The sequence below is a fragment of the Meles meles genome, chromosome 2, assembly GCF_922984935.1.
Source record: "Meles meles chromosome 2, mMelMel3.1 paternal haplotype, whole genome shotgun sequence".
In the NCBI taxonomy this organism is placed as follows: domain Eukaryota; kingdom Metazoa; phylum Chordata; class Mammalia; order Carnivora; family Mustelidae; genus Meles; species Meles meles.
Genome location: NC_060067.1, coordinates 33,805,331 through 33,823,836, shown reverse-complemented (window position 1 = coordinate 33,823,836; position 18,506 = coordinate 33,805,331). Strand labels below are relative to the sequence as shown.

Sequence of the window (18,506 nt, the reverse complement as noted above, 5' to 3'; positions counted from 1 at the left end):
CTCCATCCCTAGAACTAAAAATTGTCTTGAATTTAGTAGTCATTTCCATTCAGTTTTTATACTTTTCAACAGATTTTTCTTAGCACTATAAGTATATAGTAACATTTTGAATATTTCAAAATTGATATAAATGGTATCATACCATCTGATTTCCTCTATAGCTTGCTTAACAGCATGGTTTTGAGGGGTGCCTGGGTGGCTCAGTCTTTAAGCCTCTGCCTTTGGCTCAGGTCATGATCCCCAGCATCCTGGGATCGAGCCCTGCGTCTGGTTCCCTGCTGGTCAGGAAGCCTCCTTCTCTCTCCCACTCCTCCTGCTTGTGTTCCCTTGCTCATTGTATCTCTCTGTGTCAAATGATTAAATCTTTAAAAAAAAAAACACACAACTCAGCATGGTTTTGAAATTCCTCTGTATTAATATATATGTATACACACACACACACACACACACTTCTAGTTTATTTATTTTAATTGCTATATAATATTCTGTGAATATAGTACAATTTATTTATCCAGTCTCCATTTGATGCATGTTTATGTCCACAATAGCATACTCTTATGTTTTCTTGTTCAGACGTTTAAGAATTTCTTTAGGGTCCTGCACAGCTGGATTTAAAGTAGTTGGGCTAGACTTGGCGCATCTGGGCGGCTCAGTTGGTTAAATGTCAGCTCTTGATTTTGGCTCGGGTCTTCATCTCATGTTGGGCTCCATGCTGGGTGTGCTTAAAAACAAAACAAAACAAACTTACCTTCAGCTTCCCGAGATATTGGCAGATTGTGCTCCAAATTGTGTCAATTTAATTTCCAACATCAGTACATCAAAGTTTCTATTGCTTCACATTCTTACTAGATGTATTATATTGACAGTTTTTTTTTTAAGATTTTATTTATTTATTTGACAGAGATCACAAGTAGGCAGAGAGGCAGGCAGAGAGAGAGAGGAGGAAGCAGGCTCCCCGCTGAGCAGAGAGCCCAATGTGGGGCTCGATCCCAGGACCCTGAGATCATGACCGTAGCCGAAGGCAGAGGCTTTAACCCACTGAGCCACCCAGGCGCCCTTATATTGACAGTTTTAAATTTTTGTCATTATGATAGATGTGAAACTGATGATTTATATTTAATTATAATTTCTGTCCCCTCCGTAGTAACAGTGAGGATAGTAAACATTTAAATTTATTGACCATTGGGATTTCCTATACTGCTTTTTTTTTAGTTAATTTCTTATTCTGACAAATCAGTAAACATTTTATTTTTAATATGCTGGACACTGATCCTTCCTCAGTTGTGAAATGCAAGTATCTTTTACTGTGTGATTAACCATTTCACTTTGTTATTGGACAGAAGGTTTAGTGTGTTTTTTAACTTTATGTCCAATTTATAATCTTTTTCTTTAGGCTTTTAATTATCTTGCTTGAGAAATACTTCCTTATTCCAGTATCCTAAAAATATTCTTTTTTCTTCTAAATGTTTTGTGGTTTGTTTTCCACCCAGTTTTTGAATTTGCTTAGAATTTTTTTTTGTTTAATGATCTGAGGTAGAGTTTAATCTTTTTTTCCTATAGAAAAAGAATTACCCTTGCACTGCTTATTGTAATGTTATCTTTGTGAAGTATTATACTTAATTTTTTGTTGAATTAAATTTTTTTGGAACTAGGTGGTTCATCACCTTCAGCGTGAAAGTTTTTTGTTAAATTTAATGGTGTTTGTTATAATTTTTAAAAGAAGTCATCAGTGTACTAATATGATTTTTTAAAAAGTTATTTTGTTTTCCTTATAGGAAATTCAAGAAGTGAAAACTCCTGAAGAACTAGAGACCTTTATGCTTAAACATGGAGAAAACATTATTGATACTTTAGGAGCTGAAGTAGATAGACTTGAGAAAGAACTAAAAGTAAGATGTAATCATAATAATCATAATGCTGAGTCTTTCTTAAGTATTTAGTCTGTGCCAGAACACTGCTGATTGTATCATATGTGTACTTTTCTCAGTAACCTCATGGCTTGTGACTGGTGGTTGTGAACAAGAAAAATCACTGGGTTCAAGGAAGTTGGGAAATTTACTCAAGGAAGTAGGGAATTGGGTGGGCATTTGTTGGTCAGTTCCAAATTCTGTACTTTCAACCACTATTCGATAGTGCCTGCTTAGTTTCTAAAGTAGCTAAAGGTTTTGTGTTTGTTCTGAAATAAAAAGCATTTTTAAAGTTTCTAGAGAAAGGTGAAACGGAAATTAGATTGTCTTCAAAAGTTTGAAAAAACAGAATGTGACCTTGAACATCCACAATCTTCCTTTTACACCATCTGACATTATTTTATATTTTCTTTTTGCTTCTGTTCAATTGGAGATCATTACAACCTATTGGTTTTTTTACTGAAATATTACCTGATAAGACTGTCTTTAAAAATCTCAGTGTTCTCAAATTGTCATTTATTGACTTTTGAGTTCAAGTTATTGGAAAAAAGAAAACTTATAAATGATCTTTAACATACATAGCTTGTTGAAGGCAGTGCATTTTCTTCAGCTGCTGTTGACCATTCTTCAGTTTTGTTAAACACTGAAGGCAAATAACAAAAATTGAAGGGCAGCATTTCTGTCACTACTTACTATTTTTTCTTTTAGACTCTAGTTACTAGAGTAATAGAAGCACTTCAAATAATATGATGGTGTTTATGTTAATATTTTAGTTCACAACATGATTTTCAAGTTTGTAGATGAGCAGTTCTCAAATATTTTCACCTTTAAGATTCTTTATATTCTTAAAAATTATTCAGGACCCAAAGAGCTTTTATTGATTTGAACTAATATTTATTGATATTTATTAAATCATAAATTTAAATTGAGAGCTCTAAAAATATTCATTTAAAAAACCATAATAAACTTGGGCGCCTGGGTGGCTCAGTGGGTTAAAACCTCTGCCTTTAGCTCAGGTCATGATCCCAGGGTCCTGGGATCCAGCCCCACATCCAGCTCTCTGCTCAGCAGGGAGCCTGCTTCCTCCTCTTCTCTGCTTGCCTCTCTGCCTACTTGTGATCTCTGTCAAATAAATAAATAAAATCTTTAAAAAAAAAAAAACTATAAGGGACGCCTGGGTGGCTCAGTGGTTTAGCCTCTGCCTTTGGCTCAGGTCATGATCCCAGGGTCCTGGGATTGATCCCCACGTCGGGCTCTCTGCTTGGCAGGGAGCCTGCTTCCTCCTCTCTCTGCCTGCCTCTCTGCCTACTTGTGATCTCTGTCTGTCAAATAAATAAATAAAATCTTTAAAAAAAAAACTATAATAAACTATTACATGCTAATATAAATAACATTTTAATGAAAAGTAACTATATTTTCCAAAATGAAAAAAAATAGTGAGAAGAGTGGTATTGTTTCTCATTTAAAAAAAAAAAAAATCTAAGACAGCTAGGTTCCCCCATCTGCTTCTGTATTCATTCTGTTGACGTATATTGTTTTGGTTGAAGAATAAGAAAAGGGAAAATGGAAGAATCTTTAAAAGTATTCTTAATGTGTTTTCAGATAATTGTGATATTCTTTTTGGATATGATACCAATACCTGACAACTCTCAGCCTCTCGAAGCTTAGTTGCAATGTGGAATCTGAAACTGTATCAGAGAACTTTTCACGTACTGTTTGTGAAGTTAGGGGGCACAGTCCACAAGATTAGCCTAATTTCTGACACCAGTTGCAAATTTCAAGGGGTTCTTCATATCATCCTCAGGTTTGATAATTCATGAAAAGGACACAGAACTCACTGAATGCTTTTATTTATTTTTTTTTTTAAAGATTATTTATTTGAGAGAAGGAGAGAGAGCATGGCCAGGAGAGGGAGAGAGAATCCCAAACAGACTCTACAGTGAGTGGGGAGCCCAACTCAAGGCTTGATCTCAGCACCCTCAGGTCATGACCTGAACTGAAACAAGAATCGAGTGCTTAACTGACTGCACCACCCAGACGCCCCCACTGAATGCCTTTAGACTCATGGTTATGATTTATTACAGTGAAAGGATACAGATTAAAACTAGCCAAGGGAAGAGATACACAAAACATAGTTCTAAACACAGAGTTTCAGTTCTCCTCTCCCCATGGAGTCACGGACAGTGTTATTTTCTGACAATGATGTGTGACAGTTTGCACAGAGTATTGTCAACCAGGGAGGCTTAACTGAGCCTTGGTGTCCAGAGATTTTATTGGGGCTCCATTGTTGACTGCTTGGCTGGTCAACCTTTCATCTCTAGCCACTCCAAGGAAAATCCCACACTTTTTGTCTCCAGTCCCTTGTGGATGTAGAACATATACTGTGTGGCCAAAGATAAAGACAAAATTAATCAGGACATTCCAAGGGCCTAGAGATCACCTCCCATAGCCAAGGGCCAAAGCCAGACCTCTCTCTAGGTATGATTAATTATCTGCTATACACTATTACTTTAACATCTATTAGTCTGTCTTTGTACTTTGGATCTTTTAACCCATGCATAATTCTGGAATGTTATGAATTGGCCAGTTAGAAATACTGATTCACTGAATTTATGCATATCTTTCAAATGGTAATACATTTCTAAGTATTGGGAAGCTGTCGGGGTCATAGTGGTAAGATAGAAGTTTCTCAGCATTCTGATTTTCATTAGAAACCTTGCATTTTACCATTAGCAACAAATATCATTGTTTTCCTTGAAGTAACAGATTTATTTTGTTCACTTTTAAAGATCTTTGCCAAATACCCAAATTTGAATAACCATAGTTTGTTAGTTTTTCTTTCAAGTAAAACTGGGTTTTAGATAAGCTCACTTTTTTTTTTTTTTTAAAGTAGGCTACATGTTCGGTGTGGGGCTTGAACTCTTAAACCCTGAAATCAGGAGTCAGATACTCCACCAATTGAATCACCCAGGAGCCCCTAAATGGTGTTTAGATAAAAAAGCATCTCACTCAACCCATAATTTAAGCAATCACAGAGGCGCTTTTCCTTGTGAGACTTCAGAAGCAGAGGGGCTTTGGAAACACCTTCCATTTTGTCACGGAATACCTTACTTACTTTTTAAAGATTGCATTTATTTGTTTGAGAACAAGAGTGCCATGAGTGAGTGCAAGTGTGGGGAGGAGCAGAAAGGGAGGGAGAGGGAAAGAATCTCAAACAGACTGTGCTGAAAGCAGGGCCCACCAAAGGTGGATCCCTCAACCCCGAAGTCACCACCTGAGCCTCACCACCCAAGCTGAAACCGAGTTGGTGGCTCAACCAACTGGGCCATCCAGGCGATGCTTCACAGACTATTTTAAAAAGTATACCCAAGGGTTGAGGTTTAATAACCCAATGTTTTTACTACTTCATGAAGGACATTTTATTTACTTTTTCATTAAGGACATTTTGGTTTTTAGATACTATTTATTTTAGAGAGAAAGAGAATGTGAGTGAGGGGAGGGGCAGAGGAAGAGAGGGAGAAAGAATCTCAAACAGATTCTGTGCTGAGTGCAGAGCCCGACTGGGAGCTCAGTCCCAGGACCCTGAGATCATGACCTGAGCCAAAATCAAGAGTCAGATGCTTAACCAACTGAGCCACCCGGGTACCCTGATCATGAAGGGCATTTCTAAAGTGAAACTGGCTTTTTTTTTTTTTTTTTTCAATTATGTGTCTGACAATAAAGAAACACAGTGACTGGGGCGCCTGGGTGGCTCAGTGGATTAAGCCGCTGCCTTCGGCTCAGGTCATGATCTCAGGGTCCTGGGATCGAGCCCTACATCGGGCTCTCTGCTCCGCGGGGAGCCTGCTTCCTCCTCTCTCTGCCTGCCTCTCTGCCTACTTGTGACCTCTCTCTCTGTCAAATAAATAAATAAATAAATAAAAAAGAAACACAGTGACTATCTGTCTGGTTTGGTGCCATTTGTCTTGAATTGGGCAAAGATGCCATCAGATTTATCTGCCATTGCTTTGATATGTCATCAGAGGAAATACTAACATAGTAAAGGGCAAATAACATTAGTGGTTATTATGAAAATAGTTTTGACATTGGAATCCCCCTTGAAAAAGTTTCAGGGGCGCCTCGGTGGCTCAGTTGGTTAAGTGACCAACTCTTGATTTCTGCTCAGGGTGGTGAGATTGAGCTCTGTGTCCCAGTCAGCATCCAGCCTCTGCACTCAGCGTGGAGTCTGCCTGAGATTCCTTCTCTCTCTCCCTCTGCCCTTCCCCCTGCTCATGCACATTCTCAAGTGTGCACACACGCTCTCAATAAAACAAACAAACAAATATCTTTAAAAGAAAGAAAAGGTTTCAGGATCTTTGGGCCACACTTTGAAAAATCACTTTTCTAAATATAATGCCAGGTGAGTATTTTTGTGCAGGGTGACATGAGAATAAGTAATCTTTGCTTTTCCATTCTGTTTGTTTTTATTTCCCTGACATGGATAAAATAATGGACTTTTAGACTAAATCTTTATTTTATCTTTACTCTTTAATAGGAACAATAGGTCAGAAACCAGGTTTGAGTTAACAAATTGGTCATTCTTATATTTACTTTTATCACAATCAGGTAAATTTATTATTTTTGTCTAGCTAACTGTGTGCTTTAATTAGAAGCTATTAAATCTTTAAGAGATTAAACTAATTCGTACATGTTTTTGAAATATAAGTCTCTCAAAGCAGGAAACAAAGTTAACTTATACCTTCAAGTTGAAAACCTCTCTGACTAAGGTAATAAGGTATAATTTATCTTTTTTAAAAAAGATATTATATGGGGTGCCTGGGTGGCTCAGTGGGTTAAAGCCTCTGCCTTCAGCTCAGGTCATGATCCCAGGGTCCTGGGATCAAGCCCTGCATCGGGCTCTCTGCTCAGTGGGGAGCCTGCTTCCCTCTCTCTGCCTGCCTGCCTCTCTGCCTACTTGTGATCTCTGTCTGTCAAATAAATAAATAAATAAAAATAAAAAAGATATTATTTATTTATTTGTCAGAGAGTGAGAGAGAGGGCAAGAGAGAGCATGAGCAGTGGGGAGAAGGATAGAGGGAAAAGCAGGCTCTCCACTGAGCAGGGAGCCTGATGTGGGGCTCGATCCCCGGACCTTGGGATCAGGACCTGAGCTGAAGGCACATGCTTAACCAACTAAGCCACCCAGGTCTCCCTAATTTATCTTAAAGGAAAGTTCTTCATAGTTGAGGCACCAAACCAACAGAGTGCATGAATTTAATTCTTGTTTCTTGATAGAAAAATAGCTGATTTTCTTTGGAAAACTAAAACTTTGGCGTATTTCCTTCTTTTTAGTATCTAAGCTTGGTTGCCTTCTAGGTTTAAATTGAATAATTATTCAATTATTTTGGAAGATCACCCTCAGTGATAAAATTTAGCAGTATGGCCATCTCTTTTGAGTAATGCCATCGATCTCATTATTAGAATGGATGGTAGTTTTGGCATAAAATCTATAGCTTGGATAGTTCTATATAAAAACATGAAAAATAATAGAAGCTAATTTATAAAGTCCCATATTATAAATGTCAAATATATTTTGTTTTTATTTTGAGGTTCTTTGAACTGCTAATTTAAATTTTTTTTATTCTACCTGTATGTCAGTCTGTGGCTAGACCCTTCTCCTATCCCTCCATGAAGTATTTTTGTGTTTGGGAGGCAACAATTCTGTTGGGAATTAATTTAGTGGGAAGATGCCATAGTATTTGCAAATTCCTAATAAGTAGTATTCCAGTTAAGAGTTCTGCTCTTTAGTCCGTCTTTTGCTTCTTGAATTGCATGCTCCTATAGCATTTTCTTGAGTCTGCAGCATTGCAAAATAAATTACACAATATGGTTTTCATCTCTTGATAGCGAGTTTTGAAATAAATTTGTGGTATATAAAATGTTGAAGTTGGATACTGGCTAGGACATAATAAATCAATAAATATTTGTGGAGGGACACCTGGGTAGCATAGTCTGTTGGGTATCTGACTCTTGGTGGCTCAGATCATGATCTCAGGATCGTGGGATCGATCCTCACATCAGGCTTTGATGTGAGACGGAGAGATTGTCTCTCCTTCTCCCTCTGCCCCTCCTGCTTGTGCTCTCTCTCTCAAATAAATAAATAAATCTTTTTAAAAAATTAAGTATTGAAAAAATGAATGAAAAAAAATTTTTTAAATATTTTTTATTTATTTGATAGAGATATCACAAGTAGGCAGGGAGGCAGGCAGAGAGAGAGGGAAGAAGCAGGCTCCCCGCTGAGCAGAGAGCCCAATGAGGGGCTGGATCCCAGGACCCTGAGGTCATGACCTGAGCCAAAGGCAGAGGCTTTAACCTACTGAGCCACCCAGGCGCCCCAAAAATGAATGAAAATTTTAAGTTGAACACCACTTATTGATTTTCATTTCTATTTAACAAAATTTATGCAGTTTCTGCTATGCACATGATCTCTTATTAGTCACTAAATATTAAAATTTAAGGATATTCTATGTTTTTTCATTCATTCATTCAGCAAATATATTGTGTGTTTCTTCTTTGTATTTCACACATTAAATTTTAGGAATTTGATAGTTTTCTCTCTAAAAACTTGATTTTAAAACAGACTACATCAGCTTTTTACTTTTTCTTGAGATTAAGTTTTTATTGGTACACATTTGTTACATAGTGGTTTTTTAGATAGAATATTTTCAAATTTTCCATTAATAGCTAAACTTTTTCAAGTCATATTGGGATGGGTTAGGGAGGACTGGGAAGCAAAAATAAAATTGAGTTTCATTTCTGTTTGAGGAAATCTTTTTTGTTCTTTTTTGAGTTTAGGGAATTTTAGAGCAAATAGTTTAAGGTAAAGAGAGCGTTGAGAACAAAAGGGTACACCTGTGTTTGGGGGAGGCCCTGGCCATTCTTGTATTAAGATCCAAGAGGAAAGAACCCTCAAGTATAGTTGAACAAAACTAGTTATAAGAAAAATCTCAGTGCACACTCAGTAGAATGCTCTAACTGGAGCTCAATTCCAGTATTACATCAGATTTTTGTCTTTATAATCAAATTCCTTTAATACAGGGAATATGCAAATGTTCCTAGGATATTACTTTTTCAAGTTAGGAATTATTAATCCTGACTGATTATCAGAATCCCTTAGAAAAGTTTTTTCCTCCCATGTTGATTTATCTTTCCATTTATTTAATATTTATTTAAGTAATCTCTCCATCTAACGTGGGGCTCAAACTCATGACCCCCAGATCAAGAGTCACATGCAACTGGGCCAGTCAGGCACCCCTATTTTTATTTTTATCAAATAACATGCAAAGTTTATAAAGTCAAATAACTGAAAAGCTTAGAAACAGAAGTGAGTGTTACCTGCCTCACCATCCTCAATCCTTTGGCTCAGAGATAACCATGTCTAATATTTTTTATATTTTCTACCTTATTTCTATTTGAAAGTCTTAAACTCCTCATGATTTAATTATTATTTATTTCCTCTTTGATAGATGTGAGTTACATAATTAGTTTTATATGTTCTCTCTGCTCTCCCTTTTCACAATGTCATTCTGTTACATCTTACTACATTTTTAATTACCCCACAGATTGAGTTAGGTGTCCTTCCTTTTTGTACTCATAAAATCCCAAGACCTTTACCTTGCTCTTTATTTTTTCTGCCTTGCTATTCAAGTAGCAGTCTGTTAAAATTGCCTGATTACCTACCTGCATTTCCTCACCAGACAAGAGTTCATCGAAGACAAGTACCATTTGTTTCCTGTTCATTGTTACATACTTCAGTGCCTGGCACAGAGTAGGCCCGTAGTAAAGATATTTTCTGTTGTTAGTGAATCGAAGTCCTTAAGCTAGCATTTAAGATTTTTCACAACCTGGTTTCTGTGTGACTTTCCCGCCTCCTTAGTGATCCTACCCTCTCTGCAACTTCTTTTTTTTTTTTTTTAAGGTTTTATTTATTTATTTGACAGAGATCACAAGTAGGCAGAGAGGCAGGCAGAGAGAAAGGGGAAGGCAGGCTCCCTGCTGAGCAGAAAGCCCAATGCCGGGCTCGATCCCAAGACCCTGGGATCATGAACTGAGCGGAAGGCAGAGGCTTTAACCCACTGAGCCACCCAGGTGCCCCTCGCTGCAACTTCTGTGGCTAACTGTACCAGCTGCCAGTGCATACTTCTCGGGCTCCCTGACTTTACTCATCCTCTTTCTTCTCTCTGGTCCTCATCATCATCTCTCTGGAGGACTCACCACTTTCAAGCCTTGTTTAGATATTACATCCTTAGTGAAGTTCTGCTGGACCTCACGAGTTAAAGTAATAGACCTGACATTTTTGTTCCCAGAGTTAGCATTATAGTATATTGTAATGGTTAGGAGCTTGGAGTCTGGAATCTATCCTGGCTTCATCACTCACTTCCGGCTCCTTAAGTTTGGGCAGGCTAGTTAATTTCTTCAGACTTCTGTTTTCCCACATGGAAAATGGAAACAATTGAGTTAGTAGAGGGCTTTAGAACACACACATGCATGTGAAGCCCCTTCCTTAGCACAGTACTTGGCCAAACAAGAGTAACTGCCCCTCAGTGTTAGCTGTCATTATTGTTAATGCTAATGCACTAACTTGTAGATGGTTATTGATACGCTTGGCTCCCTGGCTAAACTGAGTCTCTCAAGGTCAGGAACAGGCTTATTTAATGATCATAGCTCCACTTTCTAGCACAGTACGTGGCCCAAGACTATATGGCTTATTGCTAACATATATAGAATAAGTGAATATCAGTTTATTTCTTCTTATTATTATTATTATTATCGTCTTCCAGTGATTTTTCTTTTTACCCCAGATGAGTATATTGCGGAAGTTTTGCAGTGTTTGGCACATATGAGATTTTTAATCCATTCTTATATTAATGAACATATGAACAAACTCAGGGAGGTAGGGCTGTTTACCATATTGTTCATAGTGTGTAATATTCCTCTATTGATTTTTATCTTGCTAACATACTACCATTAAATTTTTTGACTATATGGTTTCAGTGGCTTTAGTGATCTAAAGGAATAAAAGGAAGCAAAATTCTCTTTTGTTATGAATAATGTGGTGGTGATTTTCCTTCCAGAAACGAAATCCTGAAGTGCGACATGTGGATTTGGAGATATTATAGATTTGATGGACTGAATCACCTTGGAAGGAAGCCTTGGAAACAAGTTCGGCGAGCCTGCTCTCCCATGCCAAAGGAGTCCATGCTACTCAGAAGCTGTTTTTTTAAGATGGAGGAAATATTTAATGTGAAGGGCAGTTCAGCAATCTACAGAACTAATACTATTTCATATTTCTAAGAGACATATTACAAGTTGAATCAATTTGGAAATCTTGTTTTTATGTTTCAGTAGAGAACATGTTAGTTATTTAAATTGTTCATAATTTTTCATTTTACCCGTCAGGGTGTATTGTACCTTGCAATCATGTTTCCTTTCTTCACATTGGTAAAAATAAGCAACATCCATAGGATTATAATTTTTAATTTTATGACCACTGAAGATTTTACTCCATCAAAACCCATCAGTCTTGAACATCCTGGCTAAATCTGGGTTTTTAAACAGTCACTCTGTTTTGTTTTGTTTTTTTCTTAAAGAATGTGGGAATTATTTCTACATAATTCTGCCCTGAGCACTAAGAGGAACACTTTCCTAACCGAGTTATCCACAACTGTTCATTCCAGAAATGGCTTAGTTACTAAATTGAAAGAAGACATGTCAGTCCACTCTTTTAGGCTGTAGTAGTTGCCATTTTGTAAAATTTCTATCTTTCCTTAACCTTTTTTCTTTCTTTAGTTTAATTTTTCCAGTGTAAGAGATCCAGAATAACCCTAGATGTTTCCATAGGCCAGTTTGATGGCTGTTTTTGTTTGTTTGTTTGCATTTTTTTCACTGGCTTCGGTGCCATAATGTGTATTTACTAGGAGGTAATGCATTTATAAGCATTTTAACATTCTGTAAAATGGACTAGAAATATTTATAATTTTACAGACAGGACAGCATTTTATTTTTAATATATTTAAAAAGGCACTACTCATGTAAATCTGAACCGTGGGGTATTTCTTGCTTTAAGAGAAAGAGAAGTAAATCTCTTATGCAGAAACTTGTGGCCATGATTTTGTATAATGTCATAGTCAATAGTGTGTCTGTAATGTGAGTTTCTTGCAGTTTATAAGTGGGCATTTAACATAATATATGGCTAAAACATTATGTAATTAAGTAGCTTTCTAGTGATCATCAGGTATCATGGTGAAAAAGCATACAATTCAGTAATGGAAATTTAGTGCAAAACTATAGCTGTGTCTCCATTCATCAAAATTACTTGGGGCGCCTCGGTGGCTCAGTGGGTTAAGCCTCTGCCTTCAGCTCAGGTCATGATCCAGGGTCCTGGGATCAAGCCCCACATGGGGCTCTCTGCTCAGCAGGGGGCCTGCTTTCCCCCTCCCCCTGCTTCTCTGCCTACTTGTGATCTCTCTCTCTCTGTCAAATAAATAAATAAAATCTTAAAAAAAAAAAAAAGAGGCAAAACAACAACAAAAAAACCCAACTCATATGCACTTTAAATTGTTCAGGTAGCAGAGAGAATTGTCCAGGCAAGAGTGACGGCTGGGTGATTTCTTTTGCTGGATTAAGTGAGTGTTTGACCTAAGGACCTTACTGTATGAGGTCAGTGTCTAAAAACCTACTTAGATTGAGGTTTATGAATCACAGCAGATTGTAATCCTGGAAACAAAAAATAAACATTTGATTAAAGGGGTTGTAATGGTAGTTTTTTGATGCAGGAATGTCATTTATTGGAAAATTACAAAAATTTATATCAGTGTCTTTTTTTTTTTACCATTACAGAGCATTTTGCATGTTGTACATTTTAAGTGAAATAACATTCCAGTTTTATTTTTGAAGATACAAAATTATTATGTACATACATATATACATGTAACACACACAATTTGATTCTCTTCTGGTTTCAAATTCTTTACCCCCCCCCTTTTTTTTAAACTGTTTTTGACCCATTATACCTTACTCTGTACTTCTAATGTCTAGTTCCCACTTGCCGTTTGTCCCCTGTCACTGCCATATGGGAAGGTACCAAATTATATCCAATTTCCTCCCAGTAAAATTACTCTGAAAAACTTCAGATAGCTTCATGAGAGTAACTAACTCATTTAGAAAAAAATGTTAAAGTTGGTGTGCACAAGTTATTCTAAATGGTAGATTATTTTTAAGGATTCCCTAAAAGAAACCAATTCCTGATATTTCATTGAGTTTTCTAACCTGATTTTGATTGAGGTTATGCCTGTTCTTAAATAATTTAGAAGGCTTACGTTTCTGTCTTTTCTTTCCATTTCTGTTCTGTACTAATATTGTGAAGTTTGACAAAATTTGACATAAAGACGTATGGCATTATCTAAGAATCTGACTATTTCTGTGAAAATGTATGCTACTGCTGCTCTGTTGTTTTTTTTTTCCTTTTAAATTAGAGTCCAATTTGAATTTTAAAACCAGAGAATTTGGGCCTCATTTTTTTCAAAATAAGAGAATATCCATTCAGGTTTCTTGGTTTTGTGTTTTTCTAACTAATGATTCCGCTTTAAGTCTTGACCTGATGATGCATACATAGCATTTGAACATGTAAGCATATAAATCTTGATCTTTCCAAGGGAAATATCTTCCGTGATAAAGTAATTGTGAAAGTAATGTTGGAGAGTGAGAAGAGCAGTCAGGGGCCCATGACTCCTACTTGCTGACCTCAGGAGCTCAAAGGTGAACACATACGCTGTTTTTAGTCCCAGCTGGGAATGGATCTCCAATCAGCTGTAAGTAGTAGGCCCCAAAACTGTGTAAGGTGGCACATTTTTAAGACTAATGGCAGTTGGGAGAATGAGGGATGGAGACCTATTTTTAAGTTGACCATCTTGGTGGCCAATAATATCCAATTCCAATGAGGGAGATTCCTGAACATGTACTAAAGAAACCAAGATAGGATTAGACTGGAAATTTTTCAGATTCTTTTCAAAAACAAAGTTAATCTCTGCATACATACATCCTACCCACACACCAAATAACCCAGAATAACAAAATGGCATAAGACTTGAATTTTGGGGATATGATTTTAGTGTTACCTTAATTGTCCCATAATTTGGAGAATGCTTTTTGCTAAAATTAGACCATCAAAAGGAAATGACTTAAGTTTTAAATCTGATAACTTTTTGAGGTAGAATGCTAGAAACTACAGAAAATTGCACAGGCATTTAGAATTTATACTATCTTAGACTGCATTTGTCAAGCTTTGGCATTTCTTTTAAGTGTGATGACCCCCAATTTGCCAAACTGTCAGAAGTCAGTGAAGCAAAGAATTGAAGGTAAAATGTTGATTCAAAGATTGTCTCCCCTAAATCCCTCATCTCTGTGCCTGAAATGGAAATTTGGAAGGCATTTATGTAGAAGATTGGTCTGGCAGCCTTTACATTTGCATTAAGTTTAGTAGCATCTCTAGACTTTGGTTTTATGGAAGAGAAAATTTTTATTTTACTGTATTTCATCTCTCTGATTTTGCTGGCAGATTAAGACGGCCCTGGTCCCTCAGGATGCTTTTTCCTTAATAAATGTCAGATGTAAGTAAGAACAGTTCACTTACTAGTTTGGGTTTGGTTTTTTTTCTTCCGGATAATGTTTCATCAACTTAAATCCTCCTTTACTTCATGTACTAATAAGAACTAAACTGTAAACTAAATTGATACATTTTACCTTAAAAATGCCTGTAATTTTGAACAGAATTTATTATTCAATGAGTATTCTTGTTTGTAAGTTTCCTGGTTTTACAATACCAAAATACAACAACTCAATCATTTTATAACCGGTTTTCAGGATAAAGAGAACCGTTAACAACATACCATTAGGAAGAGAACTGTTATTAACATACCACTAGGATATCATATGTTTGGTAAAAGCACAAACCCCAAATGTTATATCCCTTATTGGTATATATTATTGCATTTTGACAAAACTAGATTATTTAAACATGTTAATTAGGTTATTTCTTCTGAGATGTGTCTGTGTAGCATATTTAGAGGGGGAAAAAAAAACAACACTAAAAGCTGCAGCCTAGAACCAGCCTGCACTGGGACCCATGTGCCCCATGTACCCCATGAATTCTCTACTAATCCTAATATAGGAATTGCAACTGTACCTTCCTCTTTATAAGAAACTAAACCAAAGAAACTAAACTGAAAGTAATTTGGTATTTTGAGAGCGCATAGTTCCCTCCCCTAAATCAAAATTTATTGAAAATAGAAGCACAGGGGTGCCTGGGTGGCTCAGTTGGTTAAGCGTTTGTCTTCAGCTCTGGTCATAATTTCAGGGTCCTGGGATTGAGCCTAGCATCATGCTCCCTGCTCAGTGAGGAATCTGCTTCTCCCTTTCCTCTGGTGCTCCTCCTCTTACTACTCTCTGTGTCAAATAAATAAATAAAGTCTTAAAAAAAATTAAAACAGAAGCACAGTTGTTTAAAATTTGCATAGCAAAATACAGAATTGTATCTGTATCTTTATGGGCTTACAGAGGCTTTAAAACAGACTTAAAACATAGCTGTTGGTATTATGATAGCTATCAACAGGATAATTTGAGATATTTATGTCAGGTACCCTTTTACGTATATTAACCCATTTAATCCTTACAAAGAGCCAGTGGAATAGAGATGATTTACTTTTTTTGCAGATGAGGGAACTGAGATACAGTAGATCTATAAAGCCTGAGGCTCTGCGGCTGATAAAGGGCAGAGTCCAAATTTGAATGCAAATAAATTTGGCTCTCTGAAGTCACTCTGCTGAGCAGGAGAGCCCAAGAAGAGTAGCACTCAATGTAAAGTGGAAGCAAAATAATCATTTTATTGTGAAATAAGCCAGTGAGTTAATATTCAGCAGTTAGAACACCAAGCCCCATCTAATTTAGACTGCTTGAAACGGGGCTGGTGAGGTGGGCTTGGGGTTGGACATTGACGCTTTATAGAAGCTGAGGAATTGGCTGTCACTTCGAAGTTTTATTTTCAAGTATTACAGACCACCTTAGAGACATACCCAGAAGGCACTACTTAGTTCAACTGTCAGTCATTGATTTGAGCTATGCAGGAAAATATTTAGGGAAAGGTGTGGAGGTTAGCATTAGTCAAAAAATTATAGAATGCCCTAAAGTTGTATTTGAAGAGATGAAACTTTATGTGATCTAAAATTACACCTTTATGTGTTCAAACAGTTACATCAGGAACATTCTCTCTTCTAACTGTGACCCCTAGTTACCCATCTTCTCCCAGAGAAAACTTTCTCCCAGAGAAAGCTTATGATGTATCCTTACAGATAATTCAGTGTATGTATGCACACCCACATGCAAGTTTATAGTATATATATTTCCTCTGTTCTACACAGATGGGAAAATACTTACACAATAAGGAATCTTCTTATAATTTAAGAAGTACACATCCGATTCCAGAGTTTTGTGTTCACTGAAAATTGTTACATCAAGAGGATTGAACAGTATAGTGCTGTCCTTTACTGTATGGTAGCCACTTGTGACATGGGACTGTTTTGTAAATAAGTAAAATTGAAAAATCAGTTACCCGGTTGCATTAGCCAGCTTTTTATGTGTTCAGTAGCTAAGATGTGGCCGGTGGCTACCATGTTACACAGTGTAGATACAGAACATTTCCATTTCACAGTTCTTTTTGGACAGTGCTAATATGATAAAGTCATTCTATCTAATCTGTTTAGTATTTGAGAGTATCTTCATAGTGTATAACAAAATACAGATCTTCCTTAACCTACAGTGATATGTCCCCATAAACCCATTGTAAGTTGAAATAATCGTAAGTTGAAAATACATTTAATACACCTACCCTAGCAAACGTCACAGTTTAGCCTAACCTACCTTGGACGTGCTCACAACACTTACATTAGCATACATTTGGGGAAAATCATCTAACTCAAAGATTGTAATTAGTGGGGTGCCTGGGTGGCTCAGTGGGTTAAAGCATCTGCCTTCAGCTCAGGTCATGATCCCAGGGTCCTGAGATTGAGCCCTGCATCGGGCTCTTTGCTCAGCAGGGAGCCTGCTTTCTCCTCTTTCTGCCTACTTGTGATCTCTGTCAAATAAATAAACAAAATCTTTAAAAAAAATTAAAAAGATTGTAATTAGTGTTGAATGTCTCATGTACTTCATTGAATTCTGAAAGAAAACAAAGTTTGTATGGGTACAGAAATAGCACTTTACTTTTGTGTTTGCATGAGTAAGTAGGATTTGCTGCTCATTGCCTTTGCCCAGCATCACAAGAGAGTGTCCTACCACATATTGCCAGCTTGGAGAAAATATCAAAATTCAAATTTTGAAGTATGGTTTCTACTGAATGTGTATTTCTTTTGCACCATTGTAAAGTCAAAACACTGTAAGTTGAACCATCATAAGTCAGGGGCCATCTATAGTACCTAGTATTTGTTGTTGGAGGAAGGGGAAAGAAATTCTAGCTTAGTTCTTTAAAATGTATTGATGTATAATTAGGTCTTGGGCATGACTTAAGGCTACAACTCGTTAGTGTTACCTTGAATATGTAAATTTCTTTTTTAAAAATAGTTTGAACTGGACTTCATCTCTCATTCAAATGCACGATCAACATTCTGAGCATTATGGAACAAGTCAACCCTTAAAAAAAGTGTTGAACCATCAGAAATTCGTACCCATATTGATATATTATGTGATTCTGAGAGTTAATGTTAGTTTATCGTGGTGGCCCAGCAAACAGCTAAGTTGGTATGACACTATTCATCATCTGAAGGCCTTAGAAGATGAAAACTTGGGATCAAAACTCCCAGTTTCTTCACTTTGCCTTCAAAAAAAATCTCTTAAAATCTTTTCCTTTTCAGCAAATGGCTCCTTCATTTTTTCAGTTGGCCCAAATCTTGACAAAGTCTGGCTCCTCTGTATTTCTTCTACAATGGACAATTCACACCTTAGCAAGATCCACTGCCTCTACTTTCAAAATACATGTAGAATCCATTTCTCATCATCTCAATTATTACTTTAATGCCAGCCATGATCACACCAGCGGAATTTCCAAAGTAGCCTCTTAACTTGTTTCCCCCATCATCCTAGCCCACACATTCTATTTTGACATAGCAGCTTGTGATTTTTTTGAAAATCTGTCCAATCGTGTCATTTCTCAAAGCCTTCCTAGTGGCTACTGATCTCATACAGGACAGCAAAGTCCCTGTGATCAGGCCTACAGTCCTCCATGGGGGGTCTCCCCCACTGTCTCTCTGACCCCATTGTCTCCTAGTCTCTCAGTGTTCCAGCCAGACTGGTGTTTCTGCTTTTCATACATCCTAGGTATGCTTTCTGGCCTTTGCACTGCCTGGACTACTCTTCCCGCCACATACCCACACAGCACGCTGCTGCTTCGAGTATCTATCTGCTCAGATGCCATGTCATTAGTGAGGCCTTTCCTCACTGCTCTGTGTAAAATAGGGAAAACCCTCTCCACCTCCCCCCCCCCCTAATTTTTCCCTGATTTGTTTTTGACCA

The 18,506-nt window shown here is 37.1% G+C and overlaps 1 protein-coding gene across 4 annotated transcripts in view; it reads left to right on the top strand.

Moving 5' to 3' along the window:
• The window catches only part of SLC30A9 (solute carrier family 30 member 9), a 98,534-nt gene extending 83,962 nt beyond the window's left edge, over positions 1 to 14,572 (top strand). For all 4 annotated transcript variants that reach the window (XM_045997503.1, XM_045997502.1, XM_045997501.1 and 1 more), the window contains 2 exons: positions 1,776 to 1,889; positions 11,021 to 14,572. In XM_045997503.1, coding sequence (XP_045853459.1) covers positions 1,776 to 1,889; positions 11,021 to 11,065 — 159 coding nt within the window. In that variant the 3' untranslated portion in view covers positions 11,066 to 14,572. The remainder of the gene's footprint in view (positions 1 to 1,775; positions 1,890 to 11,020) is intronic.
• The last annotated feature ends 3,934 nt before the right edge of the window (positions 14,573 to 18,506 follow it).